At 44.0% G+C, this 20,264-nt stretch overlaps 1 protein-coding gene across 2 annotated transcripts in view; it reads left to right on the top strand.

Moving 5' to 3' along the window:
- The first annotated feature begins 257 nt into the window (after window positions 1-257).
- Window positions 258-20,264, top strand: part of GNA14 (G protein subunit alpha 14) — a 202,532-nt gene continuing 182,525 nt past the window's right edge. Inside the window, exon 1 of one of the 2 annotated variants that reach the window (XM_079927171.1) lies at window positions 258-872. In XM_079927171.1, the coding sequence (XP_079783297.1) occupies window positions 791-872 (82 nt within the window). In that variant the 5' untranslated portion in view covers window positions 258-790. Of the gene's footprint in view, window positions 873-5,698; window positions 8,095-20,264 lie in introns of those variants that run through there. The other variant, XM_079927170.1, reaches the window with a different exon arrangement.

Here is a 20,264-nt window from a genome sequence, read left to right as displayed (position 1 = left end):
AGAGAGGTAGGCAATGGCCTATCATGTAGGGCCTGTGGTCTAGAACAAGGGCATTTAATTTTATTCTCTGATGGAAATCCATTGGAGGATTTTAATCTAGAGAATAAGGGGATCTGCTCTGGGATTCTGAAAGCTCATTCTGGCTATCTTGTCCTGTGGAAAATGGATTTTAGAGGTTCAAGACTAGAAGCAAGAAGACTAGTGACAAAGCTTTTGTTTTAGTCCAGGTCAGAGGTGCTGTTGGCTTGCTCAGAAGTGGTAGCAGCAAAAATAAAAATGAACATACCGGGGGGGGGGCACTTATGATCTAACAGGAGCCTCATTCGCAAAGATTAATTGTGCATGACAGCTCCAGAGCGGCTCAGTGCAAAAGCTGTTGGCTGCATGCGGTGGTTCTAAAACAATACATGGTTTAAAGGAGGAGTTCATAACTGCTAAGACTGGGTGCCAGAGGTGGGGCAAAGAAGCAATCCATTGGGTGTTTGGTGGTCTGAGTTGGAAAAGATAGCAGTAAGGTAAGTTTTGGAAAAAAAATCAGAGTTTTGTTTTGTCTTGTTACATCGAGATGCCTCTAATATGTAAGCCATTATGTCAAGAAAGCAGTTGGAGTTAGGGTTAAGGTTAAGCTGTGACGTTCAGGAGAGAATCATTGATAAATGGTATTAAAGACGGTCCCCGACTTACCATGGTTTGACTTACAGTTTTTCGACCTTATGATGGTGTGAAAGCAATAGGCGTTCAGTAGAAGCTGTGCTTTGAATGTTGCATTTTAATCTTCCCCAGGCTAGTGATGATATGTGGTGGCATACTCCCTCATTATACCGGGCAGCAGAAGCGAGCCGCAGCTCCCAGGCAGCCATGCGATCACCAAGGTGAGCAACCCATACACCTGCAATCATTCTGTATGCAGACCAGCATTCTGTTTTTCACTCTCAGTACAGTATTCTATAAATTACATGAGATATTCAACACTTTATTATAAAATAGGCCTTGTGTGAGATGATTTTGCACAACTGTAGGCTAATGTTACTGTTCTGAGCACCCGTAAGGTAGGCTAGGCTAAGCTATGATGTTCAGTAGATTAGGTGTATTGAATGCATTTTCAACTTACGATATTTTTATTTTTTGATGGGTTTACTGGGACATAACCCCATCATAAGTTGAGGAAGAGGAAGATCAGTATAGTTCATATGGAAGAATAACTATCTGAACACAACTAAGAAGAGTTGGATAACTCTGAAGGGGTGATATATCCTATCAGATACCAAAATGTTTCATAGAGCCCCTGTAATCAAATCGAGATGGTATTGATTTAGGAATAAATAGCTCAGTGGAACAGTCCAGACTTAAAGAAATGGATCTCAGTCAATATGAGAGTGTAATACATGACAAAGATTGAAGTTTAATTCATTGGAAAAAGGATGGAATGTTCAATCAATGATGTTGGCACAACTGGCAATCCATCTGGAAGAAAATAAAATTAGTGTCCTATCTTACATATTTTACAAAAATAAACACCAGATGGATTAACTATTTCAATGTAAAAAATGAAATAACGAAAGTACTTGCAAGAATATCTAAGATACTGCAATGTACAGTATAGAAATGGAGAGACCTTCTTACAAAGACTGGGGCTCTGGAAGCTATGCAAGAAAATAGAGATATTTGGATACGTAAAAATAAAATTTTCTATGGCAAAAGATGCCATTAAAAATGATAAAGAACAAAAAACATATTTGAAAATTTGTAATTCAGATGACAAAGAGTAGATATGTAATATGGAAGAGCTCTTACAGATTGTCAAGAAAAAGACAAATGACCCAATTAAAAAAAATGAGCAAAGGATGTAAATAGACAGTTCACAGGGTAACAAATGCAAATACTAACAAGCTATGAACAAATGTACAGATTCACAAGTAGTCATGGAAACACAAAGTAAAACCACACTTTAAAATTATTTGAATCCCTTCAGGCTGCCAAAAATTAATAAGTGGTCGTATTTATTGCTAGTTGGGACATGGGTATTTCTATTTTTGTAGAAATGTGAATTATTTTAGTCTTTTTGGAAAGGAATCTGGCCACCATAATGAAAACGAAAAATGTATATATCCTTCGATTCAGCAGATTTTACCCTGGGAATCTATCACACAGAAATAAAAAACACTAGTGCATGAGGATTTATATACAAAGATGCTATTACAGCTTTGTTTTTAGTGGCCAAAATGGGGAATAAAAGAGAATGTCCTTCAAAGGGGAAAATTAAATAAAATATGGTCCTTTTACCCTGTGGAATATTACGTATGAATGTATGAAAGACTGAATCAGAGTTTACTGAAATTCCCACAAGGTAGTGTTAAAAGAGAAAAGCAAAATATAGAGATCATGTAATACAATACAGTCCCATTTTTAAACTAGTGATGACAATCTCCCTCTGTGTATGTTTATTTACATTTATGAGTGTTTGTAAGCTTATATATGATTATAAGAGCATAAAAAAGAAGAAAACATACTAGGTTGTTAACATTTGTTCATTCAGGGGGAGAGTGATGTAAGTGGAGGAGGGGAGAACTTAAGCAAAAAGGAAAAGAAAAGAAAAAGAAAAAAAAAATGTCCAAACTCCTCACCTTGAAGATTTTTACTTAAATTCTTGAGATACCTAACTCCCCTGGGAAGTCAGATTCAGAAACAAACAATAGCGATTCCTGCCCACTCAGAGTCATGTGTGTTTGAAGGTGGGCTTAATTGTCGATAATTCTAGCCTTTTCAGTAGAAATTATACAATAAGCAATTTCTGGTCTTCAGGCAGAAAATATTTTGGAGCAACATGTTGACTGTCTTAGAAAAATAGATGTTAAGCACATCCAACCACCAGCTACAATTATTACTTATTCGTCTAAATACCCATCACCACTCCATCGACTCTTACGTACCACGCTCATCAAAACTGGAAAATGATTGGGTGGAGGAAGAGGGGAGTGGTGAGGGGAGAGGAGGACTGAAAACATTTTAGAGAACACATTGGATTCAGAAAATTGAATGAAAAATTGGGAACATGTCAGTCTCAGAAAAATGAATTAGAAAATTGGGAATTATTTAGACCAACCCATCTGGGATATGGAGAAGCAAACCCCCATTAATGACTTGTCTGCTTAAGAGTTGATATTTATGTATACAACTGAAACAAAAGTTTCATGAAACAATAATACATGTTGCATACTTTGTTATTTCCTATTGATATTCTATTCTTTTTCTTAAAAAAAATGGTCACAACCTAAGAATGGGCCACATGTGCAATTTGAAAAGCAGCATAGGTGTATTATTATTAGTGCTATTTTAGCCTTGTATACTTCTTTAAGGTCATGTTTTTATTCTATGTTACTTGTTAAAATTCTAAGATGCCACATTTGTCAAAGAGAATAGCATTTTTCCAGCCCTCTATGTGCACATTTCCTTGGAATTTCCTTAGAAACAGGGCACTCTTTCCCTCTAAGGGGGCAAATTGGGGACAGAGTCCTTCCTAAGTCATACATTGATTGGCTGTGGACTTGCTTGCTGTTGTTGTTTTTACTGTCTTCCACCATAAGAACTTTCCGTTCTCTGTTCTAGTTTCTTCTTTCTCTTATCTCAGGTTAATTCGTTTTGGTTTCAATGTTATTCAGTCAACGAAATGTTATTAATTTAGAAATACCAGGATGAACAAGAAAAAACTCTCTACTTGTGAGTAACTAATGGATTAGGAGAAGAAACAAACAGGTATAATAGAGTGAGATGCTGAAGAGAGGAACATAGGAGGTGCTCAGGCAGCAGAGAAAGATGGGTCTGACTGACAAGGGGTGGAGATGGTGTCTCAGAAGAGATGTGTTTGGGAAAGAAAGTACCTAATTTTGTCTGGGGTGAGAGAGAGCATTCCTGGAAGAGGGAACGCATGAAGTAAGACATAGAGGTGTGGAGAACATGGAGTTACATTTGTCTGACGTTCCAGGAGAATGATGGGAGATGAGGTTCAGCTGAAGGGCCCCTGTGCACATCTAAAGGCTGTGGGGAACCGCCCAGGTGATTCTGTGCTCCACTGTTTGCTCTCTGGGAGGAAGCAAGGAGGGCTGACTTCAGATTTCAGGGTTATAGTCTTACTTCTTTCTACTAGACTATAGCCTACCTAAAACCTGGAATGTCTCAGTATCTGAATTCCCAGAGCCTGGTAATGGGCTTGGCATGGACTCGATGGACATTCAGACAATTAGTTCACCTTTGCAGCCCAGCACTTGGCAGGTATCTGAAAAGTCATGTTCAGCCTGTGCTCTGATCTTCAAGAGGAATGAAATGGAATTGCAGCACTTCGGGAATAACCCAAGAAAACAAATATTCTTTTTTACTGAGACTTTTTTTCCAAACTACCCCTTCCTGGAAAGATGTGGTAACAGAGCAGGACCCTGTGAGGCCTTTCCAGAATGGACACCCACTCATGTCCTCTGCCTGCCTTTTGTCTGTAGAAAAACTTGTCAAAGAATATATTTAATCAGAGAAGCGAGAAAATGCAGAAAGAAAGGAAAACAGTCAAGCAAGACCAAATAATAATATTTTAGCCATTAAGCAAAGTCAAGGTCCTTTAGTGCTTCCTCAAGGACTACAGATAATATTGAGCCATGTGCTTTGAGCTGTCTAGCAGATACCGAAAGCCCCACCAGGTGGAAGAAGTTAACTGTATACGGCCCACAAGCTCATGTACCCCCAGACCAGCTGGAACCAGGTTGATAATGCTGACTCCCAATTACCTCACCACCAGCCAATCAGAAGAATGTCCACGAGCTGATCACTCCCTGTTACTTGAATAGTGTAAGACTCCTCACTACCCACTCCAGGATGGGACATAGAGCCTTGAAGCACTACCCAGCTGTGGCCCCCTTTGCCTGACAAAGCAATAAAGCTATTTCTTTCTGCTTCGCCCAGAACTCTCTCTGAGATTTAATCAGCCACTGATGTACAAGAAGCCAAATTTCGGTAACAATGTTGCAAATGAATCAGTAACTTAAAATTATTCCCATCCCTTCCCCAGATCCTAAAGATAGGGAAAATAGAGATGTGAATTTAAAAAATAGAAGTATAAAAATAATTGACTTGCGATATCCTAGTTTTACAGTCCTCTCTAGCTACCACTCGTCAATAACAACTTTTGGTTTATGATTATTTTTATACTATCTTATAAGTGTGGAAATCAGCAAAGAAATAATTGATGTTAGAGTTGGGAGATCCCTGTGAGTTTATTCTGGTTCTTCCTCTTTGATTTTACAGCTGAGGAAATTAGGGCCTAGATTACTTTATGCAAGCTGCCCCCAATAATTTTATATCAGAATTAAAATCAAGCAAAAAGCTATGACTCAGAGCAACTTACCTTGTTGGTATATGTTCTTTTAGTCCCTTAAAAATGCATTATGTGTGTTCCCATAATAAAATTTGTATCATACTGTTTATATTTTTGTATCTTGACTTTTACACTCCATATATTTTGAGGTTTTCCCCCCAAATCTTTGTTATTCACATGTTTGTTACATATTCACATATTTAATGACTATATCTCATTGTATGCATAATACCATAATTTATTGGAACTATTCACCTTTGTTGGGCATTTAGATTGTTTTGAGTTGTTGCTATTAGAAATAAAAACTTTGGCCTCCGATTATTTCTTAAGGAGGCCAAAGTTTCTTAGTTTGGTCAAAGGGGATGGACATGTTTAAGGCTTCTGATACACACTGCCAAGTTCACCAGCCCAGGAAAGTTTTGCAGATTTGCTATAAACAATACGCTTCATATCTTTCTTGCAATCTTAGCAACTTTAGACCTAATAGAGTTATTCCAGTTAACTTGGGAGTTCAAATTTGCCCTAATTTTAATCATTTAAAAAGTACTAATAATTATGACGCAATTATTAATTTGAGAAGCCAAGAGGTCTTATTCTCAAATTGTAAATGAATGTAAGAGCTAAGAGAGATGTGTGACTAAATGGCTAAGATCATGTCCAGAAGCTTTCCTGTAGGGGTCGCTGTTACTGTCAATTTATGCCTGCAAGGCAACTAAAATAATTATGCATTTAAGAATGTAAGCACATGCATTTTTAATGCCTGATTCCTCTACATTCCCTAAACTGTAAAGTAAATAATAAGACTTTGCAGCCAGATAGCATCCTAATGCCAAGTTCTTTATATAATGACATATACCACTCTCTCCACTCAATATGCTCCTCAGTTTGAATTGAAATATATGCTACTCCTAAGAAAGGCACTTAGGCGTCTATTAATAGAGGAAGCATTAGCTAATTGCCTAACGCCATAAAGTGTTTACGTGGCACATGCTGACTTCACGAGAAGGAAAAAGAAAAAACATTCATTGCTGTGGACGACGGGATCCCCTCCCTCCACCTTCACTTTTCTGCTTTTCCCGCGAAACTCTTTGCCCTCTGCCTCAAAATGTACACAGAAGACAAAATCAGATGTTGTTAATACGCATTCTATTGTGCCACTTGAGTACAAAGAGGTGCTTTTTAATTTTTAAGTTTTTATGAATGCAGCTCAAACGTGATCCCCACGTTCCAGGAGCCAGGCCAATGTGGCTGTGCGGACACAGCTTTGCGAGACGGCTATCAGGCTTCAGGGCTAGGGCAGGGACCATACCAGGGGCTGCTGGAAACGGGTCAGCCCTCTTTACAAAGGAGGAGTCTTTCCCATCGTAAAATGCAAAGTAGCCAGCCGTTTTCCATTCCTCACGTCCTCAACCCTCCTCGTCCGGCGGGTTACGAAGGGGCCGGGAGGATATTTACCCTCCGCTCTCTCACTTCTCTTATTTAACTGAACCCAGGGGCAGCTGCTTCTGAGTGCAGCGCCAGCCGGCTCAGGCCCAGCCCCACCTTGCAGGCAGACTGCCGAGCTGACCAAGGGCTTTGGCCGAGCCGGCGCTGGGCTGCGGCGTCCGGGAAGCGGAAGGAGCACGTCTAGGAAACCGCGGTGTGCGTCGTGCTGAGGCTGGCGCGAAAGGCTCAATTTCAGGTCGGCAGAGCTCAACCTCGCCGCCCGCGGGCTGCGTCGCGCTGCGGACGCTGGGCTCGGCTCCTCTCGCAGCTGGGAGGAGTTGAGGCTGCGAGTTGGCGAACCTCACTCACCTGTCGGAACCTGGCTCCGGACAGGGAGCTGGGCCTGGCGGCCCCTCGGCCCACCGTCTTCCCCGCGCCGGGACGCCACGGCCAGGGAGAAAGGTGTGGGGGCCGCTCCCCGAAACTCGAGACGCCTGGGCTCCGCGCCCCAGCTCCCTGCTCACCTCTTTCGCCCCCAGGCGCCCTCGGCTTGGCGTGCCCCGAAGGCCAGCTTGGGCAGACGCCAGGGCTGCGGGTTCGAGAAGCTCCGCCTCCTTCTGCCACTTAGAACCACGGGGGCCTCCAGGAACTTTTCCATTCGGTCTTAGGCGGCGATCACTGCTGAGGTTTTCCGAACTTTGTAGGAAAGGGCCAGCCAAGGACCTCTGCCTCCATCCCACGCCTTGCCTGCCACCTGCCTGGGACACCGCCAGGCCGGGAGTTCCCGCTCCCCACCGCCCCCGGCAGCGACGCCCCAACTTTTCACGAGCGGTCTGCGCTCCCTGTCACGCTCCTGTGCCAAGGGCCGCGCTGATCTTCCGGGGGCCGGCAACGCTGTCTCCCCCGGCTCGCCCTCCTCCTCCCCTGAGCGAGCTTGGGGCTGGGTGAGCCCAGAGCTGCGGTGCACTTGAGCTTTCCCAGAGCTCCAAATTCGCTCCCGCCCCGGAGCCGACCCTTCGAGGAGGGATTGAGCCGTAGTGGTCCCGGCCTTATACTCCGAAATTCGAGTCGGCCCCCCCAGTCTTTTCCCACCGACCTCGGGTGCTGTCGCGGACCGGCTGGGAGAGCGGCCGGCGAAGCGTCCGGGCCCTGGAAACGGCGTAGCCCGTCGGGGGCTGCGCACACCATGGCCGGCTGCTGCTGCCTGTCCGCGGAGGAGAAGGAGTCGCAGCGCATCAGCGCCGAGATCGAGCGGCAGCTTCGCCGGGACAAGAAGGACGCGCGCCGCGAGCTCAAGCTGCTGCTGCTGGGTGAGTGGCTGCGTCTCCCAGACCCCTGAGCGCCGAGTGTTTCCCTCCGGGCCGCTTCCCTCGCGTGCGACCCGCCTGGAGGACCTGGAGCCGAGCGGGGTGCAGCGCAGCGTCCTCCCCTCCCCAGGGGCTCGCGGATGGCAGCAAGTTGGGCCCAGTCCTTTGCACCTCCAGCTGGGCGGCATTCTCAGGCACCCCCTTTCTTACCTCCAAACTAGGGCTGAGGTGTAACATTCGACCCCTGTCTGCTTTCCCCGTTGTGCTTTGCTTCTCTTCCTAAAGCCTCATCCACCCCACCCCTCGGCCCCCAGCGTCGTACAGCCTCTGCAGAACCGTATCTTGGATGTTGGGGATCGGTGGTGGGGAGCTGCTTGATCCCCATCTTGGGTTCAGCGCTAGCTCTGCCCCCTGCGCTCTCAGGTCTAAACAAGCACGCGGGACCGAGAGCTTACGAAGTGTGGAACTGCGCTAAGTTCTTGGCATCACCGCGCAGTGATGCGAGCAGGTGATTTCTCCGTTTGAGAATTAAAAACGGAGGACGGAAAGTTGGCGAACTTTTCCTGACTGAGGAAAGGAAGGCACAGCAGATAGCGGGTCGGTCGTCGGGGTGAAGCCCAAGCCTTAACCACTGTCCCGCCTGCCTCCCGGGGGTCCCTTTGGGGAGGCCTGTTTGCCGAAGGCCCACACCTGCCTAGCTCAGATCCGCTCAGCGTGTGCTCGTATGCTCGTTCCTAGGGTTGGGACTCCGCTGCCCCAGCCGCGCTGGCTAGTTCTTCGTCGGGTTATTTTGGCCTCCGCACAGGCCTAGGTGGGACGCCCACTTTCAAAACCGTTAAGAGAATGTTAAGGTTTGCCCCAGATATGCCATAGGGCAGGGTCCCTTCTCTTCTGACGTTATAGAACCCTGTTCAGTCCATTTGCTGTTTGAGGAATATTTACCTTTTCCTTCTTTCAGACCAGGGTAGCAGCTATCATATCTTTCTAGAGAGCTGCAAATATTTAACTTTTTCTTTCATCTCTTCCAGACAGGAATCCTCTCTTATACCAGTTTATTCATCTTTAAGGAGTCACCCTCCCAAATAGCTTCAAGGAAAGAAAAGTCCATTTAGCTAGAAAAAAATAGAGAAGGCTTTTTGTCAGTTTTACCTTCAGACCTGGGCAAGGGAACCCCTGTGTAATTATTCCCTGGGTTTAGGAGGGCAGGGTCTGCCCTTCCCCAGGTTGTGCCCTTCCCCACTGGGCTAGTGTCTGCAGGTGGACCGGACTGCCCACCCAGAGTCCACACTGCCCACTGCACCCCAGACCCCCATTGAAACAGGGAATTCAAAGACCCCAAGCCTGCCCTGTGCAAGTAGGGGGAGCAGACCCCCTCCCTGAGGAGTGCCTAATGAGGCAGCTGTACTGGGGTTGTGGAAGAGCCTGGAAATGTGGGCTGAGGGCCTACAGGTGTGCCCAAGAGGCCTTCCTGGAGGAGAGATGGAGCCTGGGTGGGGAAGGGAAGGGATTCTGTCCATTGGCTGGGGCTGCCCTCTCACACCTGGCCCAGAACTCTGAGGGGTCTGAGAATTCTAATTGTACCTGGCCTTCCAGGTTGTTATAAAGCTGCATAAGTCAAGGAAGGAGGATTCTGTGACAGTCTGCTAGAGGATAGCAATTTCGAGTAATTATGTGGGCCCTCATCGTCCTCTTGCCCCGGGCCCCCCAGAGGTTAGGGGCGGGCCTGGCTTTAGCTGCATACTTTTTCTTTTCAAGGACAGGCTGAACCCTCTATCATTGTGAAATACTCTGATCTGTGTCAGTGTGTGAAATTCAGTGTCTGGAATATACCAGGAGCTTGACAAATGAAAATTAAACAGTAAGCTGAGCCACTCTGGTGATTCTTATCACCATTCAGGTGATAAGCCTGTTCCAAGTAAAATGCTTGGATTTACTCACGCTCAGACTAGGGTAGGAACGTTTGTAGGTATGTTTTCCCTGGAAGTCATACTTAATCCAGGTGATTAGAATCCTTCTTTGTACCCGCCAGGCCCTTGCCCCTCTCAGCACTGCCTGACCTTCCAGGATCCCCCTTTTCATCGTGCCCAGCTGTGACTAGCACACAGGCTCAGTGCTAATCACTCAGAAACTGTTAGAAAGTTTCCATACCACATGGAATTGTCTACAGTCCCAAGGATGGACTTTGAAACCTCTGGTTACTCTGTAAGGGAGCCGGTCATACTTGCATTTCTTAAGATAGAGGAGGAGGAGGTGATGCCCAAGATAAAGGAATCAGGGAATGCTGCTTTGTCTAAAGTCATGCAATTTAATTAAAAAAAAATAAAACACCTGAGCCTCTGTAATGGGTGCATTAGATGATCTGCTGCCTGGATACCTCAGGTGAAAACTCTGTTTTGCAAATGGGAATTGAGGATCCTGTGTGGAGCATGGAATGACCTGAAAGGCCACCAACTCTTTGACAAGGAAGCATGTTGTTGCAACTAAATGATTTGAGGATGTTTCCAAAGTGCATTCAGTGGGGCAGTATCCCGTTTGTGCATAATAAAAGCATGGGTCAGTGTCCGCAGGGAAAGATAAAAATTGCTGTCTGTTTGGGGCTGGTATTCGCAAGATGTCAGCATGGTGGTCTCTCAGTGGAAGGAGATGGGGGAAATAAAGGAGACGGCTGACTTTAGTAGAAAGAAATTCCTTATCAGTTCTTCAGATAAAAGTGGGACAGAAAAGTTCTAAGAGCCCTGATGAGCACCACTCAGTATAGGAAGAAAGTGTCTGGACAATAGCAATTAAATGGGGAGAAATGTGATCTTTTATTGGTTCTTGGTGTGGAATGAGGCTTGGGAAAGTGTTGCTTGTTAATTGGGTTGAGGGTCGCCAGCAACTCTGATGGCTTAATTTTGGATGCAGACCCCATCTTGGAACTGTCTGGAAGGAATGTGTACTGGGGAATTGGTATTTAACTTATGCTGGTATAGGGATTAAAAATGTAGGTTATGAGGCCTGACTGCCTGGGTTCAAGCCCTGCCTCTACCCTTTGTTAATTGTGGACTAACTTCTCTCGGCTCTGTCTGGCAGTGGTAAGTGGCAGCTAGCATCACACTGTTTTTGAGCATTTTTAGCCACCAGTGAGGTGTCATTTCCATTTTAGTTGACCAGTTGTAGGTCTCTAGCAGTTTGTGTAAGTTGTCCTGGTCGTGCTTTAACAAAAATGTTTCACCTTGGGTTTGCCTTACTGTTTTCTGAACCTTAAGCTGACTTTAAAATCTTATTCTCCTTACACTAAAACGTTGAAAAATCTGAGTCCCCCAAAGTTTTATTGCATTGGTTATAACAAAATTCCATTGTAGAACTCACTGTCATGTTCCTGGGCTGGAAGTCTATTAGAGGGAATGGCGTAGACAGTGTGGGTTTCTCGGTAGAAACTGACAGAATTTTCTTGCTTTGTGAGGAGAGGGAGCAAAATGGTGAATATGCACATGTTCCTTCCTCTTGGCTTTGTTCAATCCAGAGTGCCAGGCACTGCACCGGATTTGCGCAGTGGTTCCCGTGTCCCGCCCCCATCACTTTTGGAGCACTTTCTTCTGGCATAACTACATGCCCCAGGCTCACCTCGTACCACTCTGCCCAGTCCAGGAATAAGACATTTCACTGCAGGGCCTTGATCACTTTTAGTAGAGAACTGCACCCTTTCTTCTAAGATGTTTAAGCCACTTGAAACAAAGATATCAAGTCCCCTAATTCAAATCAAATCACCGGTACAGTATCTAAGCACCTGAAGAACCACATCTCTAAAGCACTGAGTCAGAGGATGAAAATTTTGAGGCTGTGCTGCTGTGAGCAGATTTAAAATGGAAAAATCTACCAGTGAAGTTTGACGAAAAACAATGTAAAAAGAAAAAAGGCTTGGCCCTCAAAGGTTTTCTTTTTTGTAAAAGATAAAAAAAAAAAAAAAAGATGGCTTCTAGTCTGTATCACCTTTTTATTTTCTTTTTTTCTGTGATACCTGAATCACAAGAGAAAAGTGTCCTTGTAAGAAGCCCCATGTGTGGCGTTGCAGGGAGGGAGATGGCTGGATTGAGAAGGCAGACAGAGAGGGGTGTCAGCAAGTCAGTGTAGCCAAGCTATTGTGTTACTAAAGGCAGAGATTGAAATTCAGGCAAAAGAGGGACTTTATTGGAAGGATTCTTACCAGGGCCTCTCATGAAATGAAAAGGATCAAATAGTAAAAAGCGGGAAAGCAAGTGCCAGGGCGTTCCTGGGGCCCTTCTCCACGGCCACCAACATGACTTGGCTGTGTCCCCTTTGGAGCTCTAGAGCCCCTGGGCCTTTCTTGTCCCTGTCAGAGAGCCTGCGGCCCCGTGTGGGTGAGGGTGCGCTCCTGGATCAATCACTTTTGTCTGGGAGACACACAGCACAGACATCTGAATACAGGTGGCCTGGGGCCCAGCTCCCTGCAAGGGCAGCAGCCACTGCTGCAAACACTGCCCAAGGAGTCAGAAGCGTACCAGCCGAAATCCCAGGGCTCTGAAAGTGGAAAGCACGGCAGGACCCTCTGCAGAGCCCCGCTTTCATTGCAGCAGTTGGCTGCTGGGTAAATTAATGGCTTATCACATTGGGCGGGGTTCTTGGTTGCAGACCATTTAAGCCGAAGAATAATTTGTTGGCGGGGAAGCAGGAAGCTCATAGACTTGATAGGGATTGGAGAGCAGGCTAAGCCAAAGGGCAGGATCCAAGGTAGTCTTGACGTTGGGGTCAGACCAGACTGCCAGGCACACAGCCAGAGACGCGTCACCCGGAGCCGAGAGTCGCCGAGGCTGCCCTGGATGCTTACCTCCACGTGAGAGCCGCAAATGACTGTCTCCTGCTACTCTGTCACTTTTCAAAACCTCGGGCCATCTGATTGTGCCCATCTGCCAGAGAGCTGGGGGGAGAGGCAGGAGGGTATAGTGGTGAGAGCGTGCTCTCTGGAGCCAGCCTTTGTGAGTGTAAAATCTAGGCAAGAAATCGTTCCCATTGTGCTGCTAACCCCCGTCTGGGCTCGGTTACAAGGTCACTGATAGAAGTAGCATGCAGTTCCCAGAAAGGTATGGAGATAGGACAGTCAACAACATGAAGTCCCTGCTGGTGCCCCTTCTCAGAGAGCAGGCACCGGATGTGGGGTCATAACGTAGAATCTTTTTTTTTTTAATTTATTTATTTTTGTCTGCGTTGGGTCCTTGTTGCTGTGCGCGGGCTTTCTCTAGTTGTGGTGAGTGGGGACCACTCCTCGCTGCGATGCGTTGGCTCTTCACCACTGCGGCCTCTCCCTTTGCAGAGCATGGGCTCTAGGCGTGCGGGCCACAGCAGTTGTGGCTCACGGGCTCAGTAGTTGTGGTACACGGGCCTAGTTGCTCCGTGGCATGTGGGATCTTCCCGGACCAGGGCTCGAACCCGTGTCCCCCACATTGGCAGGCTGATTCTTAACCACTGCGCCACCAGGGAAGCCCCATAACTTAGAATCTTGAAGGGAACAGCACGTTAAGGCTCTGGAAACCTGAGTGTTTTGTTTTGTTTTGTTTTTGTTTTGATGGAGGTAGCCCCAGAGTAGTGGGTATATGACCATGAGCAAGACATTCCCTTTTGAACTCTAGGATCCTCACCTGTAAAATGAAAGGCTTGGATCAGGTGACCTCTGAGGTCTTTTCCATTCTGTCATCAGATGGTTTATACCAGTGGTTCTCAAAGTGTGTCCCCAGGACCAGCAGTGTCAGCACTGGGAACTTGTTGGAAATACAAAGTCTCAGTCCCCATCATGTCCTTCTGAACCAAATTCTGGAGTGGGGCCCGCAGGCTGTATGTTAATAAGGCCTCCAGGTGACCTGTTTTATAGCATTAGCCTGCAGCTCAGGACTGGCCAGCCTCTGCTTGCTGCCCTAGGCTCTAAGGCAGATATCCTTCTCTTTCAGCGGATATCTAGGAGGCCCCTGGGATCAACCTGCCTAGTGGATGCTCTATTTCTTGAAGTTGAAGCAATCTTTCCCTCACCAACTTGATGAAGGGTCTTCAGAGTGTGAGCTGGGTAATCTGTAGCAGCTGTTTAGCCTTTGTCCTCAGGTGCCGGGTTGCTGGGCAAAGAGGAAGAGCAGGCACGCATGTATGTACGTCTTACCTTGGCAAGAGTCCTTACAAAAGCAACAGTGTGCATTTGCGTGGACCCTTGCACTTTGATGTACAACTCCAAAAGTTGTGCTCCTATAAATTGCAATGGTTTTATGGCCAATAACCATTAAGTAGTTACCTTTCCAGTATGGACTAAGTGGTGCGGAGGAAACATATTTTAGCGTGAGCCACCATATATCAGTCTGCTCTTTGAAAGTTCACCCTCTATGGAACATTGGCTGGTATTTCCATCCAAAGGGTAATATTCCTGGTTCTCAAGTTTTGTTTTCTTTCCTAAGTAACTGATACATTCTCATGTTTTGTACTTTTTTAATGAATGAGAGGAAAAGAGAACATTTATCTTTTATTATTTTGTCTGAACGGCATCTTTTGTATGGTCAGTCAGTTGTCAGTGACCCACAGATGATTAACTATGCCACTGCTGTCTTGAACCTGCCATGAATAACACCTTCATTTTGAGTAACTCATTCCCAGGATGCTTTTCTGTTGCTCAGCTACTATGTAATTGGGAAATATAAGCTAATTGTATTACTAAACAAAATGAGATAAATGAAGGTGATAAATCATTTGCAGAATCATCATCTAATGTACCTAGTGGTCTAAATCCTATTTGTCCGAGTCAGTGCCACTCAAAAAGTAGTTGTGGGGCTTCCCTGGTGGCGCAGTGGTTGAGAGTCCGCCTGCCAATGCAGGGGACACGGGTTCGTGCCCCGGTCCGGGAAGATCCCACATGCCGCGGAGTGGCTGGGCCCGTGAGCCATGGCCGCTGAGCCTGCACGTCCGGAGCCTGTGCTCCGCAACGGGAGAGGCCACAGCAGTGAGAGGCCCACGTAACACACACACACACACACACACACACACAAAGTAGTTGTGGGCCCCGGGCCAGTGTGCATGTAAGACAAGTACAGAAATCAAGAATAAGCATCTAGAAACTTTTATAGCAATTTAACATTGCTGTGGCATCAGAGGGTATTTTTATTGTATTTCATTGATGTAACAGTCTGCAACTGAATGGGAAAAATTAAAAAACTGGTCCCTTACCACAGAGTTTGAGAAACACAAGTGCAAACTTTTATGGGCGGGGTGGCAAAGGTCCAGAGGACTGGAGAGACTCAGCAGATGTCACAGGGCTTGTAGTCAGTAGCTAACTGACAGTAAGCCATAGTGAGGAGTCCAGTCTCTTAGTTGCCAGCCCATTCTTTCATTAAGTCACCGAGTCTTCATATTGAATTTCATTTCTAAGGCAACATCCATTCTAAGATATGCCATTGATTTGAAAACAGATTTTCATTTACTATACTGTAGGAAATATACACATCAATGCAAAGGCATCTTGACCTTGAGAATGTTAATTTGTGTGGCAATAAATCTTGAAATCAAGGATATAAGGTTATGTTTTTCTCTTTTTTTCCCTCTGATAGTACACATTTAAAACGAAGCAAAACTGCCCCAATTATTGACAAAGAATTCAATTTCGTAAAACTGATTAAGTGCTGAAATTAGATTGGAAAAGAAGCCACTGTCATATTGCCATCAGCCCACTGAGTTCAAGTCATCTTATGCTATGAAACTCTAAAAAGAGTTGCTTCCTAGATTAGTGGGACTTTTGTATATAAAGAAGTTTAAGAAGAAAATTAGAGCAACAAAATGTTGTGAGAGCACCGATATATGCTACTGTTTGCTCCAGTGTCTGAATAATTGTGGATGGGCCACATCCAGGCAATTGGTTGAGTCTAGGAAGAGTTTCACATGAGACCTTGAACTCTATGGTGGCTTTGTTCACCACTGAACCCGCAATGTTGAGCACAGAGCCTAGCTTAAACACTGGTTGAATAAATATGTTTCTCTGTCTCTATAGTGGTTTCCATGAAATACCAGATGAGTAGTGTGAATTTCTTACAGGAGCTGGACGTCTCTGTTGTTTGGGGCACTGTAGGAACATTCATGGAAGGAAGACAAACCTGGTTTGGGCCTTGAAGAAAGGAAAATTAGAAAATTCCAGAATTGGTTTGTTTTTTACGTGTATAAGATCTGGGCTAATTACTCATTTTGAATGTGCTTATACCTGGATTAGTGGTGTCAGAATAAGAAAATTGAGCTCGGATCCTAGAAGTGAAATGATAGTTGGCAAAATATATTCTTTGTACTGCTTTCCTAGTAATGGTACTCGATAAGATTTTGATATGTAAACAGAACTATAGTTGAGACATTTGCTAATTGTTCTTTGCTATTGCTTTATTCTGAGATAATTTGAAAAAAAATCATAGTTCATCTTGGTCTTTATGTAATTTTTGTAAATATCTAGTAGTTCTGTCTGTATTTAAGAGTTAGACTTCATGATTTTGGAGACCCATCTCACACTTAATTTTATGAATATGAAATTTGGAAGCTCTAAAAGAATCTTTCATTACAATGACTTAAATCCTCTGAAGCTTAAGACCTAGTCTGATGTGTTAAGAGCCACACCATAACCTGACCAAATTTCATAGGAAAATGGCCTCTTTCTGTGCAGCTGGCAGAAGTAAGCATCTGATATCGCACTAAGTGGGGATATTTGAAGTGGCAAGACCTTATGTGCTTCACATATATATATGTTGGTTTGTTGATATAAATCTTTGTAATTGGTATTATTTAAAACAGTGGTCTTCAGATTTTGTAATTTTGAGTTTGTTTTTAAAAATTTGGGAAAGTAAACAAAATGGGACTATCCATTTGAAAAATTTACCAAGTGAGAATGTTAAAAATATTTTAGTATATTCCTCTAAAAAGCAATTTAAACGGTGATATTAGACACATTTAACAACTCCTTTCTTAACATGTCCAAAATGGAACACATTGAACCAACCTGAAGGGTCTTCACTTTACCTCTCCCTGATTCATGCGTTTCCACCCATCTTTCTTATCTCAACAAATGGTACCCCTGACCACCCGTGTGCTCAAACCAGAATCCAGAGAGTCTTTCTTGATCTTTCTTCTACTACACCTGACACTAGAAATGGAATAATAATAATAAAACATTAACATGTGTACATCCCATCATCATTCTGGGCACTTGAAATGAATGATCTCATTTGTTTCTCTCTGTGCTTGGAGGTGCAGTGACTATTGTCCTCCCCATTCTACAGATGAGGAAACTGAGGCTCCAAAGCAAGGTTCACCAGCCAGGGTAGAACCAGGGTTCGAACCCAGAGAGTCTGATTCCAGAGCCCTGGTTCTGAATCATGGTCCTATTTCTGTCTCCCAGAACCAACATCTCACCCCAATGTACTTCAAGAGGCCAAATCTCCACTGTGCCTACTTCTTGCCATTGTATTTGCCCCAACTCTTGTCTGGATTACTTCATCCTCTACTGCTCCCTATCCCTGAGTCCTTTCTCCATGCTGCAGCCAGAGTGACCTTTTAAAAATGTAAATTGGATTCTTGTTTTCCCGCTCAAAACCTTTCTATGTCTTCCCATTGCCTTTGGATGCAAATCTAAAATCTGTGCGCGGCCCGTGAGACCTTCTACCCATCCCCTGCCACCCCTCTGCCATTATTCCCTGGGATCACTCACTTCTGGCTGTAGAGCCTCCTTTTAGGACCTTTAGTGGGCCAAATGCTTCCTTTTTTAGATGTCTGCACATGCCAGTCATCTGCCTTCAACACGAGTCCTTACTAGTCTTCTAGCTAACTGCTACTCCTTTTCAGAAGGCATCTTAAATACCCCTTCCTCCTGGAAGCCTTCACTGACTCCCTGATCCAGAATAAGTCCCCCCAGAGTATTCTCCCATAGCCCATTCTGTATTTCTTTTTTAAAATGGTAGTCATCATGGTTTGAAACTCTGTTTCTAATATGGTTCTTTTTCATCTTCCCCGCTAGACTCTATATCTGCTGAGTGTAGGGATTATTAGAACCAGTGAGTCCTCAAGATCTTGTATAGTGCCTGGTTCTTCCAGAAACATCTGCTGAATGAAAAAATGTATTGCCATTTAGTATCAATATAATTGCATAAATGAAAGGATATTTTAACTTCAAATAGTGGAAAGGGCTTATTCTTAATAGACGATACTTTAAATTGGATAAATAAATATTTATGACTCACTATTTGTTCATATTAAACTTTCACTTTTGGACTGATGAAAACTTTGTTACATACTGACATTGGATTGTGGGCCGATGTTCTGGAACCGAGGATTTATTGCATGCGTCTTATTTGTTTCCTAAGTTTTCATATTTTCTTATGCACAAAAGTGAAAAATTAAGTTAAAAATTTTTTAAAGAGTGGCATATTTGTACCAAAGACTGCTAGCAGTCTCCTGCATATCTTCTTTTCTCCCTCCTTCTGTAGTAAGGTAATATCTTGACACATGACCCGGAGGTAAAGACTGTATTTCTCAGTTTGCCTGCTGCTGGTGTGGTCATTTGGCTAAGTTCATAGCCCATGGGATATAAACTGTAGTCATATAGGCGATTTCTGAGTTGTGACCTTGAAAGGAAAGGGGCCTCCTTCCCTTCTAGAGAAGAATGCTGATTTGGTGGTAGCAGTTAGAGCAACCATCTTTTCCCCATGAGATGGAAGTTGGGTGTTGAGGATGAAAAAGCAACACGGTAGAAAAGGCCTGTATCCCTGATACTATGAAGGTGCCATACTAGCCCTGAGCTAGGAGCGATGGGACCCTTTTTCAATAGCAGCTAAACTGGTATCCTAGCTAATAAAATATTATACATTCTGTTTTTTTTTTAAAGAAGATGTTGGGGGTAGGAGTTTATTAATTAATTTATTTTTGCTGTGTTGGGTCTTCGTTTCTGTGCGAGGGCTATCTCTAGTTGTGCAAGCGCGGGCCACTCTTCATCGCGGTGCGCGGGCCTCTCACTATCACGGCCTCTCTTGTTGCGGAGCACAGGCTCCAGACGCGCAGGCTCGTAGTTGTGGCTCACGGGCCTAGTTGCTCCGCGGCATGTGGGATCCTCCCAGACCAGGGCTCGAACCCATGTCCCCTGCATTAGCAGACAGATTCTCAACCACTGCGCGACCAGGGAAGCCCCATACATTCTGTTTTGCACTCAGCTTTTAAACTCCCGATATATCTGGGGCTTCTTTCCCAATCATATGCAATTCTAAGGCAGAAAAGTCAGAATGTAATATGTTTATGGGAGGGGTGTCTAATATCCAACATGATGAGGATCTTGGCTGGAATTCGATACCATATCTGGGTCTCTCATTCTCTGGACATTCTAGTGATATATGACATACTTGTATTTTCTGCAGTTGACTTTTCAGATATTTGATAGGGGCTTTTTTTTTGCGAGCAAATAAACATTTGAAGCTGTTTGTTTTACTTGATATTGAGTTTGTCAAGGTTGAGAAATATAAAAGCCTAGTTTTCCTAAGCCTTTAATGTCCATTTTAATTTTTGAAAACCTCATAATTTTTTAATAAAAATAACTATGCCTAAAAAATTATGCCTTTAACTTAATTCTTTGATTAGTTTTTAATTTACTACTAAGTTAACTCTACTTATTAATTCGGTGAAGTAAATAATTAAATTTCCCTTAAACACTTAAAAACCTATTAACATTTAAAAAACCTGAGTGTCCTCAAATATATCAACGCACTGACAAAGCTGGCAAGAAAAAGCTAAGCATTTAAGTGGCTCCAGTGATCTCATAAACCTAAAGTTCTAGATTAAAGTAATCTTATTCTTTTAAACAGTCAAATACTGTTTTCTAAATAAAATAAAATACTATTCTTAAGTGTAATCAAATCAAATAATAATCTATACTATTAACTCCTGTAAATTAATCACAACTCTAATATTCAGATTACTTTGTATCAGATTAAATGCTTTAAATGACAGCATCAAAAAAATTCAGTGCTGCTCATGATTATCATACCTATTCTTAAATTTAACTTGAGCATTATTACTGTATATTTGATTCGTTCCTTTTTTTTCCTCTTTTTAAATTTATTTAATTTATTTTAGTTTTGGCTGCCTTGGGTCTTCGCTGCTGTTCGCGGGCTTTTCTCCGGTTGCGG

This window comes from Stenella coeruleoalba, assembly GCF_951394435.1.
Source record: "Stenella coeruleoalba genome assembly, chromosome: 7".
NCBI classification, from domain to species: Eukaryota; Metazoa; Chordata; class Mammalia; order Artiodactyla; family Delphinidae; genus Stenella; species Stenella coeruleoalba.
Note: the sequence above shows the minus strand (reverse complement) of the source record. Positions and strands in the feature narration are given on the sequence as shown.